A 22,500-nucleotide genomic window follows, 5' to 3' on the forward strand; every position below is an offset into this window, starting at 1 on the left:
CTTACCCCATCCCCCCACTGTGTCCTGGGCACCATTCTCCAGCCATCTGTTCAGTGGGGCGGGGTTGTCTTGCCTGCTGAAGAAGGACTCTCCAAACTCATACCCATATATGTAGATAGCATTCTGTGCGATTGATTCTATTCTTATTAAAGAACCAGTGGCCGCTGCTGCCTCTCTGAATTAGATAAGAGAGTGGGAGAGGACTGAGAAAATATAGTCTCCCTTTTATATCATTAAAAAGTCCCTCTTTTTGTGAAAGCTGGTAATTTGGTGTGTGTGTGTCTGTGTCTGTGTTGCAGTGTGTTTAAGGTGTCTTTGATTGACAGGCATTGAGGTGGATAAGAATGTGTCACTCTAGCTAGCTAGGGTCTTTGGTAGGAGTGAGGACATTGCGTCTCTCTCTCTCTCTCTGTCTCTCTCTCTCTCTCTCTCTCTCTCACACACACACTCTCTCTCCCTCTCCCTCTCTCTCTCTCTCTCCCCCTCTCTCTCTCTCTCTCTCTCTCTCTCTCTCTCCTTACACATACAGCCCAATGTGAGAATAGCCTGCCTCTTGTCTGCTGCCTTCACAAAGGAGCACCGAGAGAGAGCTGCCCTGGTCACAGAATAATGGGCCTGCTGCATTTTTAATAAAGGGCCACTTTGTAACAACCAGAGGCTGATGGATTCCAGGGCTTTTAAAGGCCCTGTTATTTTTTTAGCCCACTTGCTTTCAGGGCATCAAGTGTAAGTGCTGAACAACGACTTTATCAGGTAGGATAAATAGTGAAGACAGGGAGCATAACCCCCAGCCATAAGGAAGGCCAGTCGCTGCTAGCTAGTACAGAGAGATCGATCAGGGCTTTACCAGTGATGTACAGCACCGCTCCCCTCTGGTGACCGCTACAAAGATTAGGCAGTATGTTTACATGTTTCGTGAGCCTAGTGTGTATTTAACAAGTGAAGGGTATTTGACGGTTCTCTAAGCTATGTGAAGTGGATGGGGGATGTATACAATGGTTTAAAGTTTTAATGTATAAAATGTTTCGCTTATGCTTGGGTTCCACAATGTGTTCAGAATAAGCAAAGAGTGAGATTGTTCGTCGAAGTCTTTCGAATTACATGAGTGCACTTTAATCAGAGCGTTTCATTCGCTGCCTGGAAAAAGTGGTTGGCGTCTACGCTGGGGACCAGAGATTGTTGGTGACCTGAGGGGATAGGAAGCTGCTTCTGTGTCCTGTTCTTCCCCACTCCTCCTCTTTCCATCCCCCTTTATTCAGACTCTTCTTTTTTTGACCATGATACATTCGATCGTTCTCCTCCAGAAACGACACTATCAAACCCAAGGACACCGCTAGGCGAGGGAAGAATCGTAAATCCAAGAGCGTCTGTTCGACGTCCTCCCTCTGGCCTTACCCAAAACCCAAGCACACCTCTCCAACCTGTCACTTCTTCTTTGATGCAAGGTCCCTTGCCAGGAAACAGTGAATCTATTATATGATTATCTGCATACTGCATCAGATTTCCTGCACTGTAAAACTTTGCTGTAAATGTACAGTACTTTACTGATAGGTTACCAGCACGGTACTGTATTTTGCCTATACAGTCAAGTACTGTAAAACATTTTACAGCAAGCAAAGAGGTACTGTATTAAACAAAAACAATACTGTACTGTATTTTTCCTGTATTCATTTATTACTGCAATTTCTACAGCAATAGCTTATTGCTTTGATGAAGGAAATAATACACTTTACTGTGGGTTTCTTTTGCAAATCAGGGGTAAATTCCCCAAAAGAACACAGTAATGTGAGAAAGAACAACATATTTTACACTAACATTGTAGTGTGAGGGTTGTAATGGAGGATAGACAGTGACTTTAAAACTGCAAAGCTTTACTCAAGCCAATATCATCAACAGATGAGCAGTCACGTGTTATTAGTCTTGATATAATGGAAAGAATGTCCAGTCCCAAAAATGTCACTACAATTCTATCAACAGTGAAAACCCCCAAACCACATCCCAGAAGGTATCACGGTAAGTAAAATACAGCAACATTAATTAACTCAGGAATTGGAATTATCCACAATCCTCTAGCATAGCCTGGTGTGTATAATCAATGGCATTGCCATAGCCAGTGGTATATTAGGAAAAACAGATTGTGGGTAATTCTATGTTTTCACTGTTGGTTCCTCTGCTGTATGGTCTAGCAGTGTTGTTGGTTCAAGTAGGCCAACCGTCTGTAATAAGTTCCCCTGACAGTCTGACTGATGTTAGGTATAGTTAAAAAATGATGGTAAAAGTATAACGTTATAATACTGTACTGTATTATCTAGTTTTACAATAATATCTGATTACAGTACATTCATGTATAATATTCCTTTATAATATATCATAATATTATTTGCCCATAATGCAATTAAGCAAAAATACCCTCAAGGCCGTGATTTATCTTCAATATTGTCACGGGTAGGGGGAGTTGTTAGGGACGATGCACAGTGGAGTGACAATATTGACGATAAATCACAGCCTTTATTGCTTATTGCTAATCCTAACCCTAACCCTAACGGTTCCATAACAAATTAGAAAATTGTAAAAAAAAGTATAAATCACAGCTTTAACGAACGCCTCTCGGCCAATCACAATGCTTGTTTTCATCAACCCGTTATAGTCCAGTCTGCTGTTCTGCACTGTAAATAACATATTTATGGTGTGTTAAATATACTGTAGAAACAGCCAAGTTTAACAGTGTGTCTAAGTGGAGTTACTGCTTTCACCAGTGTCCCCCCATGCACACTTGCACCCACAGTGATCCAGTCCACTAAAGACTAGATCCACTGCCTCATCAGAAACAGCCGTGTTGGTGTGCTGATATCCCGGAAGGACGATTCTGTTCCTTTAAATTCAGAGATGTTAAGGAAGTTGAATCTGTGCCAGAGGTTGAGGTGGACACAGCCAAGGATCTCCCATGACTCTTAATGAAGTCCTAAATAAAGATGCCGGTGCTCTAGTTGAGCCTGCTGATTTAGCCCTGCAGGCTCCAGCCCCAGCCCCAGCTTCAGCCCCAGCTTCAGCCCCAGTCCTAGTCCCAGCCCCAGCCCAAACCCCAGCCTCAGCCTCAGCCTCAGCCCCAGCCCCAACCCCAACCCCAGCCCCAGCCTCAGCCTCAGCCTCAGCCCCAACCCCAGCCTCAGCCCCAGCCCCAGCCTCAGCCCCAGCCCCAGCCTCAGCCTCAGCCTTAGCCTCAACCCCAGCCTCAGCCCCAGCCCCAGCCTCAGCCCCAACCCCAGCCCCAGCCCCAGCCCCAGCCCCAGCCTCAGCCTCAGCCTCAGCCTTAGCCTCAACCCCAGCCCCAGCCCCAACCCCAGCCCCAGCCCCAGCCCCAGCCTCAGCCCCAGCCTCAGCCCCAGCCCCAGCCCCAGCCCCAGCCCCAGCCTCAGCCCCAACCCCAGCCCCAGCCCCAGCCTCAGCCTCAGCCTTAGCCTCAACCCCAGCCCCAGCCCCAACCCCAGCCCCAGCCCCAGCCCCAGCCTCAGCCCCAGCCTCAGCCCCAGCCCCAGCCTCAGCCTCAGCCCCAGCCTGGGATTACCAAATGTAAACACCCCTCTTGTTGGGCCCCAGTCAAATGACTTTACTGAGCCCACAGGCTTTTACAAAGACAATTTGCAGGGCAGACATTACAGTGTCACTACAGTGGCGCGCTGACATGAAGGACGGACGATTCTGTTCCTTTCAATCCAGAGATGTTTGGGCCGTTGAATCTCTGCCAGAGGAGGTGGTGTAAACACCTCTCCTGTTGGGCCCCAGTCAAATGACTTGACTGAGCTCACAGGCTTTCATCAGGGCACTCTGCAGGGCAGACACTCCACAGCCTTGTCCAAACACGGCACAAGGGCCCGAGGCCAAACAGAACGGCTACTAATGACACTTTAACGTGAGATGTTTTTATTTCCTCTTCTTCGCCACCTCTGTAGAGACGTGCCCGACTGCGCCGGGCGCTGTAGTCGGTCCATTAGAACCCCACACGTTTCTACAGGGGCCGCGCGGTTCCTTACTGCCAGTCGGCTGAGGTATTGAGTTGTAATGAGTTATGCATTACAAGTTGAGGAGAGTCGGAATTCAGCATTGTGCACTGTGAAGTGTGTATGTTATGGGATGTCCTCATGGCAACTCATTCTGCACAACTCATTATACCCATGATATCTTTCCAATTCAAACGTGACATGACTCATTCGCGAGTCAATAGCGAACCATAAAATCACAAATCCATTTGACACGGCATCGCTAATGTACAGTAGATTCAGTTCAGTGGTGGTTTTCCTCCAAAGAGGTTCATTTTCATATTCAGAGCAGAGTTTAAATGGAGGAGAGGAGATGGCTCCTAGCCCAGAGTTGGTACTGTATTGTAGCTACAGGGGCAGAGTGCCTCTCACACACTCCTCGGTGTCTGTGATGAGCATGCAGGGTTTCAACAAGCTATAGTATGGCCCTCACTCCTCACTCTGGCTGGGGGAGCAGAGGAGAGGAGGGTTGAGGAGAGGAGCAGAGGGGTGAGGAGGGGGCAGGACGGGGGGAGATGTGTTGGGGAGCAGCTTTGTGTGCCTCAGTAAAGTGTTTATTTAAGTGGAAGTGGAGGGAGGAGAGAGAGGGATAAAAGCCCTGACTAGATTAGGCTGGCACAGACTACTGAGGGTATGTGTGTGTGTGTGTGTGTGTGTGAGGGTGTACCGAGGGTATGTGTGTGTGTGTGTGTGTGTGTGTGTGTGTGTGTGTGTGTGTGTGTGTGTGTGTGTGTGTGTGTGTGTGTGAGTGAGAGAGACTGTCCTTTAAGCTGGAGTAGGGACAGGGACAGTGGGGCACAGCTGCAGGAGCCTCTGAGGAAGGAGCAGAGCTGTTACTGCCAATGTGAGCACATTGGTGTGTGTGCGTGTGTGTGTGTGTGTACAGCAGCTATACACAATGTATATATGTAGCCTACTGTACCTGGCCTCTAGATCACCCCCACAGACATATAGTACAGTATTTGCTCACTGACTACTTTTTTACTTTTTTGGTGTGTGTCATATTCTTTTGCGTCCTATTATCACATTGTCAATTTGTACACCTACACAATGGTGATGCTACACCTCTTTCTGCCTTTTCAGAGTTGTACAAGGGAGCTCAGGAAAGCTTTGTTTGAGATATGTCACGCCAGCAGACTTGCATATTTCATAGCCAACACTCTGTGTCTGAATGATTAAGATCATGTGTGTGTTGAGGAGTCCATGTTACTCTATAGGAGCTGCTCTGGGTCAGGCCTGTTGTTCCTGTAACTTGTCAACCTGGGAGACTGCCCCAGTCCTGTATACATGCCATACGACATTATATACACACACGCACGCACACACACACACATGCACACACACACACACACACACACACACGTGTTCCCATCCAACACTAAAAAAAGGCCTTTGTATTTACTTAAAAAAAAAAAAAGAGTTGGTTCCACATGATTGAAATGTGTTTAATCAACACAAATTTGGTTGAACATTAAACAAATTAATGAATCAAAGAAGATCATTTGTGTTGATTAAACACATTTCAATCATGTGGAACCGATGTAAAAAAATGTTTACGTAAATCCAAAGCCCTTTTTTTTTTTCAGTGAAGACGAAAAATCTATTATTCTATTATTGTCAACGCTTTATTGATTCATGTTGAATAACTGAATTATGAATGCATTCTTCTGGAAAAGGTGGTGGGGAAGAGAATCACAAGAATCACAATGCACTAGACCTTCCTGTAACACTTGCCCTGATACCTGTATATTTACACACTAATGACATTGGTAACAATATCAACACTCAGGAGGGTTTTCAGTTCAGCTGGGGTCAACTATCCCTAATGTCCTAATGCAGAAACCCCTCCCACCATTGACCCCAAAGTGTGACCCCTCAGAGGAGCAGAAGGTTAGATCCATTGATCTACGTACTATATAGGTCAGACTGTATGTATATAGATCAGTGGTACTAAATGTATACATACAGAATGTATATTAACCAGTTAAAGATCCCTAGTGTCTAGTTAGAATGAGCACCTGAGCAGACAGGTACAGTAATAGTGAATGACTAATCATTACACCACAGGGTGTGCTGGTGTTGTGAAGGTTTCCCTCACAGCCACACAGAGAGTTGGCTGATTTCCTTCCCCCAGTCCCAAATAATCAGAGCCTGTCGTCCCGGTAACGCCCGCCTCCCGCCTGGGGAGAGAGAGAGAGAGAGCGAGCAGTGGTGTTGCTATCAACCCTAGTATTACCTTCACAGCACGCGGACTCCACTCCCCAGACTCTCCACAGCTTCTCCACAAAGAGAAATCAATGGCACCAAGAGACACACTGTGTGACAGTAGAAGCCACTTCAAGCCACTGTATCCAGGACGCGTGTGAATGCGTCTGATTTCTCCGTGCACGGGTTAGATTTTAATTACCCGCTCCTCTCTCTCACGTCATGGTGGCGGCCATTTGTTAAGGCAAATGGGTGGAGGTGAAGAGAGCAGAAGAGGCAGAGGAGGAAGGCTGCAGCAGCAGCAAGACTCCCTTCTTCAGAAGGGGAGCCACAAGCTGTCTGTCCCACTCTGCCAACCCAGCTAAACTCCCCAGCCAGGGATGAGCTGTGTGTGCATAATTTATCAGAATTGTAATGGCTGGAGAACTCAAGCAGAGGACTCAAAAGCACGATTCGGAGACAAAACTTAAATCCAATAGAATAGCCTTTACTTTAAATAAAGGTACGGTACACAGGTAGGCAGATAAGCCAGGAAGGGGGTAGGCAAAGCAGGGTTCGGTACACAGGTAAGCAGTTCAAAAAGGCAGGCAGATAATCCGATAAAGGGAAGGCAAAAAGGCAAAGTCAAAAACACACTGAGATAAAAAAACAACAACAACTAAAAAACAGGAATACTTATCACAAGGAAATGCTGGGACGTATGACACGAAGGTACGAACTGGCCCAAAGACAGGGGAACACACAGACTAAGTACACGGGGAAGGATGATGAGGAACAGGTGAAGCTAATCAGGCCGGCGTTGACAATCACGCAGGCGGGAAACACACTAAAGCAGATGGTGAAGTGTCTGAAACGAGAGACAAGGCGAGGAACACAAAACAGGAATCAAAATGAATAACATGAAACAAAGACAAACATAAACTAAGAATGAGATGAGGATGAGACGTTACAAGAATGGCCAAATCAAGATGTGCAGATTATCATGGGCAACAGCACAAAGAAAGGCAGAGAGAGGGATGAAAAAAGATGCTGTATCAGCAAGAACATAAGTAAAGAACAGGAACTAACTACTTTACATTCAGTCCACTCACTCGCCTGCACACACACACACACAGACACACACACACACACACATACAGACACACACACACACACACACACGCACACACACACACACACACACACACACACACACACACACACACACACACACACACACCCATGTGTTCATACGCACCCCTTCAAGGAATCTTTTCCTGAAGCTAATGTGCCTTGACGTTCTGTGCAACAATAAGATTGTTAAGATAGGCCTCCCTGTACTGTATGTTCTCGTGCTGTCAGGGCCAGTTTAATAACCCATTTGTTTTGCGTGAGAGAACAATAATTCGCGGTTCTTAATCTTATTTGTAAATTTGATTCAATAGGGATTGCTTCTGAGATGTGTGTTAAGTGGGTAGCTGTTGATTATTACTGTGGATGTGATACTTCTTTTCATAGCCATTGTTCTCCACAGCCAATGTCAGATACAACTAATGATTCACTTGAATGAGCAGGAGAATAATGGCTCTATATTTTTCAAGACAGCTCATCAACCGCAAATGTCATTTTTGTTAGTCATCATTTTGCACGTGCAGTGGGATTGATATAGTAAATACAGGCTACAGTACACAGCCTATCAATTAGTATAGCACAGTAGTTTCTCTAAAATAAGTATGTCAATGTGTCTTAAATGGCTTCGAATCTCGTTCCGAGACAGAGATTTGGACTTGTCACTTGAGAATGACCAGATAATTGAAAGAGATGAGTGTTTTAAGGGAATGTGGTGAATTTCATCTGTCGTAGAAGAAGACTTGTTTTTCACAGTAGTGGAAGCTGCAGAGTGTCGCTATTCCTTTTGGACAGCAGTCACAGCTTGAGTGGAACCATGATCCAGGTACAGCTCCCATTTCAAATGCTGGCTGGCTGGCTGTGTGTTACCTAGGGGGGAGCCTGGCGCCTCCACGACACTGTAGCCAGTATTTTCTCTGAGAACAGCTGCTGTGTCCCCGAGGTGGGTGCCAGGATTAACCCACAACACCAATTAAAGACACACATTCATTTTAAAAGATGAAATATTAACAGCAGGGGTGACCTCCCTGTGGCTGGCTACATCTCCTTCTCCTCCTCCCCTCCTCCCCTCCTCCCCTCCTCCCTTTCTCTACTGCTCTATCTATGTCTCTCCTATGTGTCCTGTCCTAATATTTGGTCCTAGTCTTTGAAATGTTTTGTGTTCGATGATTACAGTACGTAATGTATGTTTTTATTGTTATACTTTACCTGCCCAGGGACTGTAGATAAAACATTTGCTGTTAAGCTACATTCTGGTACAACGCATCAGATCTCAACTTCTGAGAATCGGTATATGTTGTTGTTGTACAATATTGTCCCTGTCAAATAAACATATAATCTAATATAATAATAAATAAAATATCTCCCATGCCAATTCCAGCTTTCCCTCCTCCTTCTATACCCTCTATCATCTTTCTCCCTCCTCTCTGTCTCTGGTGTGGAGTCCAACTCTACTAATGACTACCCCCAGGTACCAGATAGTCCAATGCTTTGACCACTTCACTGTATCTCCATATTGGTACCCTGAGGTGCACAATCTGGTTGTCTGATCACTGCTGCACAGTGCCCAGGTGAGCACAATCACATGGGAGAACACTCTCACACACATCTCACATGCATCCTCTGGCCTAGCTGTAATGATGCAGCATGGGAGATGCATGCCACCCACTCTGCTCAGTTAATAAGCCCAGAGTAGTGTGTGTGTGTGTGTGTGTGTGTGTGTGTGTGTGTGTGTGTGTGTGTGTGTGTGTGTGTGTGTGTGTGTGTGCGTGTCCACAGTATGTCTGCTGTGGGTTCTGCATCCTCTTAAAAAGAGCCGTCACTCATGTTCTAATTAGAAACATGTTCGGTGGTGATGGAATAAAGGCAGGCTCTATCGAATGTTCTACCTGTCTGTAATTGGCGTTAAGAAGGCGTGGAGAGACAGTGGGAGGGGATTGTTTGTAGGGGGGGGGAATTGCCTCTATGTATGACATGGCTATTATTATGCAGAAATAATTGGATTTTTTTCCCTACCCTCCTCTGCAGCAGCTTTTCGTTAAAGACTACTCAGAAGAGCCCTCAGTGAAGAATCGAAACTGATTATTTAGGGGAATTATTTTTTCCCACCACAACATCGACTGTGAAGTATTTTGAGTTGGAGTTAGGACAGATGGCTATCGTCAGGGAGGAGTCCAATACAATGAATTAACTTTTTCATCCATCTTGGGTTTCACTCAAAAGAATGTAAATAGGAATTCAAGCGGAACAACAAAACATTTGGCGACTTTATTTGTATACTCTCTAGCTATTTCCATTTCTCTCTTTCTGTTTTGAAAGAGTGCTTTGCTTCCTAGACATGTTTTTCTTCAGTCTCTGGAGAGGAGAAATGCGTTGGATATTGACGCCTCGGGTTTCATAAATGAGAATGTTACTCTATACAGACGCCAGGTTTTCTCCACCATTCAATAATAAAAGCATGTTGAGGGAAAATGGATAGTTTTAACCTTTCAAAGTAATTTAATACAGCCATTAAATCAATCGAGACAAGCAATACGTCTTGGTTATGATCACGAAATACATTGCCTGCCGGTTTCCTCTTTAGACTTAATTTAATGACGGTACCATGTCTCTTATCATCTGATGAATGACTAGATTATGAATTATGAATGTAGGACTGTATGAATGTACCCTTCACAAGGACAGTGAAGGAGTGAGAGAGTTGAAAAAGGTTCATACACAGACAACTGGTCATGGTATTGACTAGTCTTGTTCAAGGCCTAAGGCCGGGATTCCAAACCTTTTTGTCTTGCGATCCCCACGTTGACATCAATCATTTCCTGTGACCCCAACATCTTGATTGTGGGCCATGCCAACACATAATAATGGCATCCAAGTGTATTCTAATCACCCTAAAATATGATCTAATTGGTTGGATTTGAACTCCAAAACACTGCAATATAGGCTACCTGTGTAATACACAGAAATGTTTTTCTTCATCCAAAATAGAAATGTTTGTGTCTTATTTATCAAATCATAGAGGTTAGTTTGATCCCGATTCGAAATAGTCTTTGTTCCTCTCCTCTGGATTAGTCTCTTCTCGGTTTCTCTTTGGGCTATTATAGTGTACAAAGACTGACTGTTTGAACTCTGATTCTCCAATAAGACTAGGTCCTTGCAGACTGAATTACAGTAAAAAAAAATGTTTTTAAAAAAAAGAGTTGTTGTTACATCTATCTTTGTTGAGTTACTGCTTTATGGATTAGCCCCCCAGAATCACCCAGGATCTCAATCAACGGGGTTGATTTTCAGTCAATATAGAGGAAAAAAACACTTTCATACAATTGTCTTTAGTCTTTTTTTTTTTTTTGGTGAAGCTGATGTAGGGATTTAATTAAAGCAGGAAGAATTGAAGGAACGGTCTAAGAGCATAATGAATTGCCACTGACCCTGAGAAAGAAAGACCAAGGTACTTCCTCCCTAGGCGATATTCAGGGTAATCTGCAGCAGAGGGGCCAGAGAGAAATCCTCACTTAACCATACATGGTACTATACAATGTACTGCAGCTAGCTACAATTCTCAACACCAAAATGTAGGTTTCAATATATCTACTCATTCAAGGGCAAGAGTGATACCTACTGTACTTATCCATCATCTTGTCCTCCCCCATTGTTGCTGCGGAAATACTGTACTGTCGACAGCTAACATTCTATCGAGTCTCTTTTGAGTCATCTGGTCAGAAGCTAGCTTCACATTCTGATGCTAATTTCAGTGCTGGGAAAAATGCAGTAGCAATTGGACTGTTTCATGCGACAATACCGTAAAAAGTCATTCCTGGATTAAAATGGACCACAGCGGATTTCCAGGCTTCCGTGGCCTGTTCATATGCTAATGAGGTAGAGGATGATTGTTTCCTCATATTTTAATCTCCTAGCCGGGCCCTGTGGGGGTGAAGCGGGGGATAGAAGGGGGAGGAGGTGAGGTGGGGGGGGGATATCCTCATATGGAGATTTTCCAAGGCACCAGCTAATAAAGTGTAAGAATTATTGCTGCCTCTTCTGTGGTTGGTTTAATATGTTTCACTCGCAGAAACTTTTGAGTTGCTCTGAAATAAAAGCACAGTTTCACTCTCAGCACTGCATAATACTCATCATGAACTCTAAACTGCTTTTCATGCATACTGCAGTTGTTTCAACTTTGACCACAGGGCAGGCTGGAAAAGAAAGACTTATTGAATATACTAATGTGTCATTTGCATAAATATACATAATAAAGAGCCTTTGTGTGAAGCTGCTGTTCAATATTCATGTTTTTTTTACTTGTATGCCAGAGGTCACACAATTAAGAGGGAAGAATGTAGAAGAATGATCTTATATGGATCCTTTAGCGGTGATACTGGAGACGTTAAGAGTAAAGGGATCGGCATTAAAGAGCTGAGGGAGACTGAAAATGGCAAATATAGTTTGAGGAAATATGCAAATGATGTAGACTTGAAAATATGTTCTTTCTCTCACACACACCATCTCTCTCCCACGCATATACAACTAAGATATAAAGTATATACATACAGAGAAAAACAAACACACACACACACACACACACACACACACACACACACACACACACACACACACACACACACACACAGACGAGTTGTCTGAAGGTCACAAACACTCTCCATCATCCTTATCGTTATCACATGGTGGGTCTGTGCAGTCTGCAGACATTGGTTGGTTATCCTGTCTGCTGGATGTTTGTGCGACTTGTTTATGACATTAGAAGAGCGTTGTGTTGACGTTAACGAGCTGGAGGTTTTTAGGAACATCATGTCCCTCTTTAATTAAACCCAGGCGACTGGTTCTTCCTGTTCATAGAGGAGAGGGAGACAGAGAGAGAGAGAGAGAGAGAGAGAGAGAGAGAGAGAGAGAGAGAGAAAGAGAGAGGGAGGACAGAAGCCTTAGCAACGGGTCGCCAGGACACTCCACCGCTCAGGTGCACAGGGAGAATATCAGGCTGCATTTTTTATGATGTTTTTTGTTGTGTCGTGTGTGTGTGTGTGTGTGTGTGTGTGTGTGTGTGTGTGTGTGTGTGTGTGTGTGTGTGTGTGTGTGTGTGTGTGTGTGTGTGTGTTCACATAGTGTATGTGATGCATGCATGTGGCCCTACTGAAATAATAAAATCAGTATTTTAGTGATTCCCAGAGGGTGATTGAATGTGTTGTGTGTTTGTGTTTGTGTGAGAGACAGCGAGAGAAGGAGGGAGATAGAAGGAGAGAGCGAGAAGGAGGGAGATAGAGGGAGGGAGAAAGAAGGAGGGAGACAGAGGGAGGGAGATAGAGGCAAATGATTTGAAAGGCCTAATTCACTAACATTCCAACTTGGAACAGAGGAGAATGGTTTGTAATGAAAGGAGGGTGATCCTACGATGGGAACAGAGTATTGACCGGCTATCTAAAAGCTAATTCTCTTGTAAAGCACATTGAATTGCATCTGTGTACAAAATGTGCTATATAAATACAGTTTAATGTGATTTGATTTGATTCTCTAACTGCTAAAACTACTACCAAGAATCCTGTATTCTGAAGAGCTCCTGTCATTGGGGTAGGATAACGTCCTCTCCCCGCTGATGTATTTTTAGATGCAGGAATGAATTCATAATGCTGTTTGTTGACACACATGTACCGTTGTATAGTTCCAGTATATTCATAGGCTCTTCCTAAGACCCTTCCGCCACCGTGCCTCAGAGAGAAAGGATCTCAGCCCGGCTCCAAAAATAGGCTGCATTCTTTCCTCTGCCTCAGGAAGCTCTGGAATAGTCCGGAACAGCCCTCTCTCTGTCCCCCTCCGTCCCCTCCACCCGCAGGGTCACACGCTGTCTCCAGACATCCCTGACCCTGTGCCAGAGCCTGGGTGTGTGTGTGTGTGTGTGTGTGTGTGTGTGTGTGTGTGTGTGCACGCGCGTGTGTGTGCGTGTGTGCGTGTGTGCGTGTGTGCGTGTGTGTGTGTGTGTGTGTGTGTGTGTGTGTGTGTATGCGCGTGTGCGCATGTGCGCGTGTGTGTGTGAAAGAAAACAGCACTCAGATGGTGAAGAAACAGCACTTACACTGTAGGAAATGAAGCCGGTTAAATATATAGAACACTGAGGAATTGTGAGGGAGATGAGGTGATTAGAGGATATAGAATCTCCTCTACACCCACCCACACACACACACACACACACACACACACACACACACACACAGGCTTGCAGGGTTAACTCAGCTTGCTGAATATAGCAGGGGGAAACCTGACCTTATAGAGGTCAATCAGCTCTAACTGTTACAGTGAAGGAGACATAATGAGACTGGAGAGAAAGGAGGGGTGAGAGAGAAAGGAGGGGTGAGAGACAGACAGAGAGAGAGAGAGAGAGAGAGAGAGGCCTCAGGAAGCGGTCATTTGAAACTCATTTTTCGAGGGCTCTCCAGGAGGTACTAATTGTTTGGCGACTGGAGGACTCTTTAGGGAAATGAGGGCTATCTGAGGATGTGTGCAGAGGAGATAATGTGTGTTCACATCATTTTGCCTCTAATAAAGACCATCCCAGGGTCTCTATGGGGGGGGGGGGGGTGTACAGGAGAGGGAGAGAAGGAGGGGGGGGTGTTATAGGAGAGGGAGGGAGGGAGGGAGGGGGGTTACAGGAGAGGGAGTGAGGGAGGGGGGGGGGGGGGTTACAGGAAGAGAGAAGAGTAGAGGAGGAAGACTGGTTACCTTGAACAAACAGAGAGGAAAGGCTCAGGGAGCATGTTATTTATCAAGCTGTTGAAAGGGGGAAAAGGTGCACCATATTTCATAGAGAGATAGGGTGTTCTGCTTCTGTTTTTAACCCTGTTTTAACCCTGTACTAAAAAACGTTTCTGGAATGACATTCTGTATGCATACCTCGCCTCTCCTCTCCTCTCCTCTCCTCTCCTCTCCTCTCCTCTCCTCTCCTCTCCTCTCCTCTCCTCTCCTCTCCTCTCCTCTCCTTCCCATCCCTCTCCTCTCCTTTTCTCTCCTCTCCTCTCCTTGTCTCTCCCCTTCTCTTCTCTTCTCTCTCTCCTCTCTCTCTCTCTCTCTCTCTCTCTGTTCCTGACCTGTCTGTTGTAAGGTAGACAGGGCTTTTGACGTTTCAAAGGCTTCCCTCATCACGCCTCTTGACACATTACACACTCCGCGGCGGCGCGCTATCGCCGGGAACCCTGACAGCTGCACAAATTGGCTGAAAGAGGTTTCCTAGGCGCGGCCTTTGATCAGGTGCTCCCTCCCTGGCTCTCCGTGGCTGACTCTCTCCCTCGTTCTCCCTCGTTCTCGCTCTCTCTCTCTCTCCCTCCCCCCCCCGCACCCCCCTCCCGTCCTCTCCCTGTAGCCTGGTGTGGAATGAGAGAAATGCGAGCAGATAAGGAGGGTGCTCAACTTCCCAGGGTGTGTTGTGTGCCTCCCCGCAGGTGCGTGGTGTGTGTGTGTGTGTGTGGGTGCTGAACCTTCACGTTGGGTCATACTGCTGCACTGCGTGCCCCCGGGTCTGTGTGTACTGAACCCACCTGCTGGTGGTTGTAGCGTGATTTCAAGTGTGATTTTCAAGGTTGTTTTCTTTCTTTTTTTAACGTAGGTAGAAAGTGTTTTCCTCTGTATGAATGTTCTGTCTACCGGGGGCCGTGTTTGTTACGGTAGAGTCAGTACGTGGCTTCGGGCTAATTGTGTGCCGCCTTGCTGCCGTGTGCGTGCCACAGATACTTCTTCTGAGTGTCACAATGTTATGCATTGCTCATTCAATACGTATTCCGAATGAACCTCATTTCTCTCCTTACCCGTGTTCTGTGTCATATTCCGGAGAGCTCAATACAGCCTTTCATAGCGGTAGGCCTGAGGCACAGTGGCGTGTGAATAATGTTGCGTCTCTTGTGATAGTGTTGTCTGTCTGGGACGGCAGTAATTGTATGGTTGGGGGAAGTACAGGTAATAGATTAATATCAGGGCTGGCTCGGCTGGGTTGTAGAGTGGTGACAGCCAGTCATTATCACAAACACAGTCTCGCAGACAGAACCTGTACTGATAGAGAGGCACACACTGGTGATAAACACACACACACACGCGCGCGCGCACACACACACACACTGACAATAGACACACACATGCACACACATCCAAGCGTGCACACATGAACACATATGCATGTGTGTGCACACTGGCAATAAATACACACACACACACACACACACACACACACACACACACACACACAATCTCTCTCTCTCTCTCTCGCTCATCAGTATGAGAGTGACTCAGTGTTGTCCCCACAGAGAAGCTGTATGCTTCATCAGTAACAGCCTCGTCCCTCTGGGCTGGCTATGAAGGCAGGCAGGCAGGGGGTAGATAGGCACTCTGACCCTATCAAATAACACACAGGATTTTACATAGCGAGATTTACAAGAAATTGTGCAATTCCTAGGCTGTAGCAATATGGACATTATTTCTATGCGCCCGAACACACACACACACGCACGCACTCACACACACACACACACACACACACACACACACACATACACACACACACACACACACACACACATATATATACGCACAAGCTTATTAAATATGCCTCAACAGAGTAATAGCTGTGTTAAGTTGTAAAGTTTTGCGATGCTATAGATCTAATCTCTATCTATCTCTCCCTCTGTCTCCTGCAGCAGTCCTATGCTCCTCCCCCTCAGCCAATGGCTCCGCCCAGTCCCAGCACCCACAGCAGCCACCACGGGGGGATGGAGCAGCTTAGTAAAACCAACCTGTACATCAGAGGCCTGCCCCCGGGACCACCGACCAGGACCTCATCAAGCTCTGCCAACCGTAAGTCTGACACACACACACACACGCACACACACGCACACACATACACACACACACACACACACCCACCTGTACATCAGAGGCCTGGCCCCTGGGACCACCCAATTAGGCCTTATCAAACTGCCAACTATCATGCCAACTCTGGAAATACCCTCTAATACACACACACATGGATATACGCAGAAATATGTATATTCTGAGTGATAGATTTTATCTGACAAGATGGAAATACATTCAAATACAATACAAGGAACAAAACAAACAAACACAAACACATTATGCACACACTGTGTGGATACACACAACAAGTGAGCTGGAATGCACACTCTGGACGAGGCAGCAAATATCCAGGACTCTCCAGTTCCCTGGAATCTGTGTCATCACCTCGAGGGAGGGAGTGATCAGCATCATCAGAGTGGATAGATGAACCCTTGTGAAACCCAGTCCCACTCACAGCTAAGCTAATGCTTCGCTGTTTCTCTCTCTTTCTCTCTCTCTCTCTCTCTCTCTCTCTCTCTCTCTCTCTCTCTCTCTGGCACAATGTGTCCTCCCGGGTGACTCATACACATGTCTGGGGGTCTATGAGACGTGGCTGGTTGGGGGCTGGGGGCTGGGAGGGAGGGGGAGGGGAGGGAGGGTGTGGGGAATGGGAGCACAGTGCCCGTGGGGCAGGGAGTCAGAGACACGTTGTCCAATAACACCGGCTCAAGTTCCCCTCACAGTTTCATAACGGCTTTTGTGACACTCTCCTGCCTGGCCTCTTTAATCCTGTGAAATGTCATCCATATCGCTGCTCCAGGATCAGCCAGTGACGACGTACAGGTGGTATTTGTGTGAACCTGGGTCCGTCTGTGACTGCGTACCGTAGGTGGCATTTGTGGGAACCTCTGTCGCATACTCGTAATTGGCAGTTGACGAAAGGTTATAGGTCCCCTGCCGCTGGAGGTTGGAGCAGGAGCGTGTGTTGTTGAATGGTTAGTCGTTGGTAATAAGAGAGTAATGGGTAGTTCTCTGAGGGGGGAGGGGGAGGGGGGGAGGAGAGAGAGGGGGGGGGGGGGGGCTAGGCAGTTAGCCACGGTTCACGCTGCGTATCATGGCTGTGCTCTTGAACTCCTCCTGTCACCCCTTCCATTTCCTCTGTAACAGAGACACCCCACCCAGGCCTATCCCATCCGCTCCCTCCTCTAGTTCCTCTCCAACTCCCCCCCCCCCCCCCCCCCACCCCCCCCCCCCCCCCCCCCCCCCCCCCCGACCCCCTCCAGTGCCATCCTGATATGGTCCAGGTTAGCCCCAGGCCTTCTAGAGAGGAGCGCAGTGAAAAATGGAGGCCAATAAAAGTTTCATTAGCCATACACGCTGCTCCAAACGGCCAGTAACATTTGGGAAAGGTCATGTGGGGGCTCGCCGTGGGCGCTTTCTCCTCTGTTGCATTGCAAAATAGACCAAATGACAGCCCTTGTCTAACACACACACACACACACACACACACATATGCACACGCACGCAGACACGCACGCAGACACGCGTGCAGACACGCGCGCGCGCACACACACACACACACACTCACACACACTCACACACACACACACACAATCTCTCCTCAATGTCATCCCCATTCTCATTGTCACGGCACGGCTCCAGTGTATGCCAAACCCCCCCCTCCCCCACCCCCCCCCCCCCCCTCCCTCCGCCCCCGCTCCTGTTCCACCGCCCAATCCCTTCTCTTCGTGCCAGGTCTCAAAGTGTCACTGAAAAGTGCTGTTGTCAGCTGACATTTCCAATCACTCCGCAAGTCCCCAAACTACAGACAGTCTTTTAGGTCTGAGGACAGAAACAGGTTCAGAATCTTAAGTATGCCGCAGCTCAACTTCTGTGGATTTTATGGTCTTTTTCTTTTTTTATTCACTTATAAAGCTTATCGTCTATTGCTCCTTTCACTTCCTTTTATTCACTGTATACTGTAGTTTATGTAAACGTATCTATATATGTAAACTAACTCCATACAACTATTTGAAAGGGTCTTACCCAGATTCACCCTGCCTTACTGAATCCACAGCGCTCGTGTCCCATCGCTGGCTGAGGCAAAGCTATTATGAAACAGTAGGATGTTAGCTAGCGCCAGGCCCTGGGCCCAGAGCTGTGAGTGAACACAGATGCATTCCTCTGTTGACCCCCCCCCCCCCCCCCCTCACATCCCACGCCCGCCACCTCCTGTCTTTAGACAAACAACTCGAAAACCCGCCACATTCACATTCAGAAGGTCTGATGAGGAAACATGAATTATGAATGTGAACTTCCTCCCCAAGAGTATGTGTGCGCTTCATCAGATGTGCGTAGGGATGTCCACTAGCATCAGAGAGAGAGAGGGAGACAGGGAGAGAGAGAGAGAGAGAGAGAGAGAGAGAGAGAGAGGGAGACAGAGAGAGAGAGAGAGAGAGAGAGAGAGAGAGAGGGAGACAGGGAGAGAGAGAGAGAGAGAGAGAGAGAGAGAGAGAGGGAGGGAGACAGAGAGAGAGAGAGCGAGAGAGAGAAAAAAGAGCAGAGATAGTTCTGGGTGTTTGTAGCCTCCTGCTAAATGAGTATATTAGTATTTCACACTTCAACAATGTTCTATAAGAATATGCATAAGCTACCATTCTAGGCTAACTTCCTTGCATGAAAGCGAAACATGAAAAACAACAAATTTGACCCTCTCGATCAGGTTATCTTTCTTTCTTAAAAGATGAAGGCATTGCGACTGTGAAATACATCTAGTGCCCTCAGTTTGTACTTGTGGCGGTCTGCTTTTGGATTTTTTTATTCGATGAAATGGCAACTGTGCTAGCTGAGGTCTTAAGTCTGACTGACAGCTGAGATGGCAGTGCTTTCACTCCCCTCTCCCCCTGTCAACCCCCCCCCCCCCACACACACACACAGACACTCAACTCTTCCTCTCTTTCTCTCTTTCTCTCTCTCTCAACTATCTCGCTCTGCTCCAGTCTCTCTCCCTCTCCCTCTCCCCCCCCTCTCCCCCTCTCTCTCCCCCCCCTCCCCCCCCCCGCCCCCCCGCCCCCACCCTCCTCCTCTCTCTCCTCCTGTCTCTCACCATGATGTTTAAACTCTAACTCCTCTATCCTCTATGTTCCCATATGACTCCCTGGCATGCAGACTCTATGATGTCCTGTCACTGGGATCCAAGGACGGGGCAACTCTTGTCTTAAAAGCACTCTAGAGAATCCCGAGGGATTTCAACGGGAAGCATCTATATGGATGCTGCTGCAGACTCATACCAACCATTAGAGCCTAGCTATCTGATATCCAGGCCTCTTCCTACACCCAGTTAGGGCTATATTTGAACGGCGTAGAAACCAGTCTTAGTGCAAACGCAGACGGGGCCACTGGTGGTGGTGCTAGGTGGTGTGTCTTCAATATTCTTGTTATTTTCAAGGCAAGCATTTTTCAGCGGACCTGATAGCACTTGACCTGCTCATGGTCATGAACACACTTCTATTACCGCTGCTCCATCCACCTGAGCGCAGGCGAAGTGTGGTAATTTCACCTGTAAGCACCGCCATATATTGCCAATACCCCTGCACTTGGACCTGCGTCTGTTTTGCGCCGGCTGAAAATAGAGTCCTTCAGATTACTGCTGGCTCAACTAACCATCTGACTGTAACAAATTGCTCCTTAACTGCATAGCTACAGTAATAACTATGTACACCTGCATGTCAGGTCGGTGTTAAAAGGAAGCACCCCCCCACCCACACACACCCCCCCCACCCCCACCGCCACCCCCCCACCTCCTTCCTATCCCCAGGTTTGGAGCTGTCTGAGACATCAGGACCACTCTGGTTCTCTCCCTTGAGGGAGCTTGCAGCCTCAGCAGTTCTTCACCAGGGCCTTCAGGGCTGTGGTAGCGGTGCGGTCTGGCCCAGTGTGTACTCTACTCCCCTCCACATGCAAACCCTATGGGACTGTCAGAGGTGGAAGTAGCTCATCCCATACATTTCCACTGCAGGATTTATGGTAAACATGGTCCCAGTGAGAAATCCCACCAGACATGATTGACTGGCAACGTATCCTTGTTAATGCACACAGCACACATTGTACTGTAATTCGATTACAGTAAAAAAAACACTCAATCTCAGCTTTTTTAGATGGGGAGAACCTTTAAAAAACACTTAAAGGGAATCAATGCAAACATAGATCTCTGATGCATGCTCTTGCATATACTGTTCAAGCGCTAACTGATGGGGATGTAAAAAAAATCGAAAATGCGAGAGACAAGACAGCTGCACCGGTTCCCAATTAAGAGACACCACACACACACACACACACACACACACCTGGATGAAAGTTGAAAGAATGCGCCTGTGTGCATCTCTGTGCAGGAGACATCAAAAGCGGTGCATCCGTAGCTGTCGGCGTCGGAGGAATGAAAACACGGATCAGAGGGGTAGCGGGGCCCTCAGAGGGCTGTCATTAGCACATCACTCAGATCTGCTGAGATCAGGAATGTGCTCTGTGTGTGTGTGTGTGGGTGTGTATGTTGCTATTCCAATCTTTACAGAATGTGCGGTTGTTGTTGTGTTTACCGTACATGGAATCGCATTCAAATTGCGATTCCTGCCCTTTTGTAGTGTTGTTTTGGAAAACTCGGCAAGGATTGTAAAGAATTCAAGTACAGTTATACAATACTCTCATCCAGAGCTGAATTTTGGAAGAAAATGGTGCCAATATTTTCCCTGGGCTCTTTCCAAGAGAAAACCTCCCCATTCTTGCACGCCAGTAAGTGTTCCAGGGTAGCTGTGTGTCCTCCTGCTGTCCTCTGCTGAGGTCAGCTTAGTACCTGGCCTGAGAGAGTGAGCTGTGTGTCATTGACCTGGGTCAGGCCCAGGTCAGGCCCAGTTCAGCCTCAGGTCTCCCAGGACTTCTGCTTTTCTCATTGAGACGAGAAAGAGAGAGGAGAGGAGGGGAAGCAGCGGTGGATCCAGATGGGACTGGATCACAGAACATCCTGAACAACCTTCTCACCTCCCCTCTTATTTCTCCTCCATTGTCAATAACACTCAATGGCATTCCCCATGAACGGCTTCGATGTGTGGAATTTTGGAAGTGGAATTCTATATCAGTGAATAGAATGCAGTAATTAAACACCTCTTTGGGTGGCGGTTGGAATGCGGGTTTTTACAGAGGCCTTCATCCTCCTGTTTTTCTCACACCATCTGTGAATTCCACAGCGTCACAAGAGAACGGCAGAAGGTTTTATCTTTTACTGCTGCTTGCTTTTCAAAACACCATAGATCTGGGTCTTGGCAGGGCAGGACTGTTTCATATAACAAACCCCAAACACATACATCTCTCTCCAGCACCATGACTTACTCTCTCCCCTGTTTCGATTGGAAACTGGAAACTACAGACACGTTTTAACAGATTTCAGGGGGAAATATTTTATTTCAGGTCAAATTGCACCTGTCATGGAAAGAAACCGGTAACTTCGCAGTAATCTGCTGAGGAAACCGACTTCCTGAAAAATGACCTCGTCAAAGAAACGCAAAAAAACGCATTCAAAGAAATGCATAACAACACATGCGTACATGAGGTTAGGATCAAACACACGCAGAATCAGAGAAAAGAGAAGCAGATGGCTGGGTTGGTTTGTGTCGTGTTACGTTTGTGGTGTATTCCGGTATTTCTGAATCTCAGTCCATTTGATTCCACACTGACTGACTTTTGTTTACTACCAGACACTAGTCTGTGGAGAAACTGAAAACAACATGGTTTTGCACTGCAAACTCTCCTATAATTAAGTATGGCCATTTTGTTGGAGATTCTTTAAAAGAGATTGCTCATCCGGGTAAAGAACGGTAAAGATAGCAAACATTTGATCTCTTGTTTGTGTAAATGGACACGTTGTGATACCAACATTCTGTCTACGCACAAAGTCTGATGTTTTCGCTGTCATATTTCTTTGTGACATTAACCTTTCAAAAACCTTTTTTTTTTTTTTCTCTCCAACTTGGCCAAGAGTTTGATGTGAAACCTTCAGATGAATTAGCTGCCATTCCACAGACGTCTGCAGTATAACACTCTGATGGAGGGGTTCTCCTTATGGTGACAGCCAAATGATCCTTCCTTTATTAAACGCCTCCATCCCTGTAAAAGTGGAGTAATATACTCTCATTCCATACCTGGAGGAGGGTACAGCATTAAAGATTAATTAAAAGTCACATCGAGGAGCCAGGCCCAGATTCTAGCAGCTTTCTCATATCACTCAGCCATTTTTTTTCACTGGGCGGAGGGCGAACAGATAAGAAACTTTATTACC

General features: G+C 46.7%; 1 protein-coding gene across 1 annotated transcript in view; it reads left to right on the top strand.

Annotated features, from left to right (window-relative positions):
• rbms3 (RNA binding motif, single stranded interacting protein) overlaps window positions 1–22,500 on the top strand; it is an 89,304-nt gene that overhangs the window by 6,594 nt on the left and 60,210 nt on the right. Inside the window, 2 exon segments of the mRNA XM_083679148.1 lie at window positions 16,037–16,157; window positions 16,160–16,193. Coding sequence (XP_083535274.1) covers window positions 16,037–16,157; window positions 16,160–16,193 — 155 coding nt within the window.

The sequence above is a fragment of the Argentina silus genome, assembly GCF_951799395.1.
Source record: "Argentina silus genome assembly, chromosome: 10".
In the NCBI taxonomy this organism is placed as follows: Eukaryota; Metazoa; Chordata; class Actinopteri; order Argentiniformes; family Argentinidae; genus Argentina; species Argentina silus.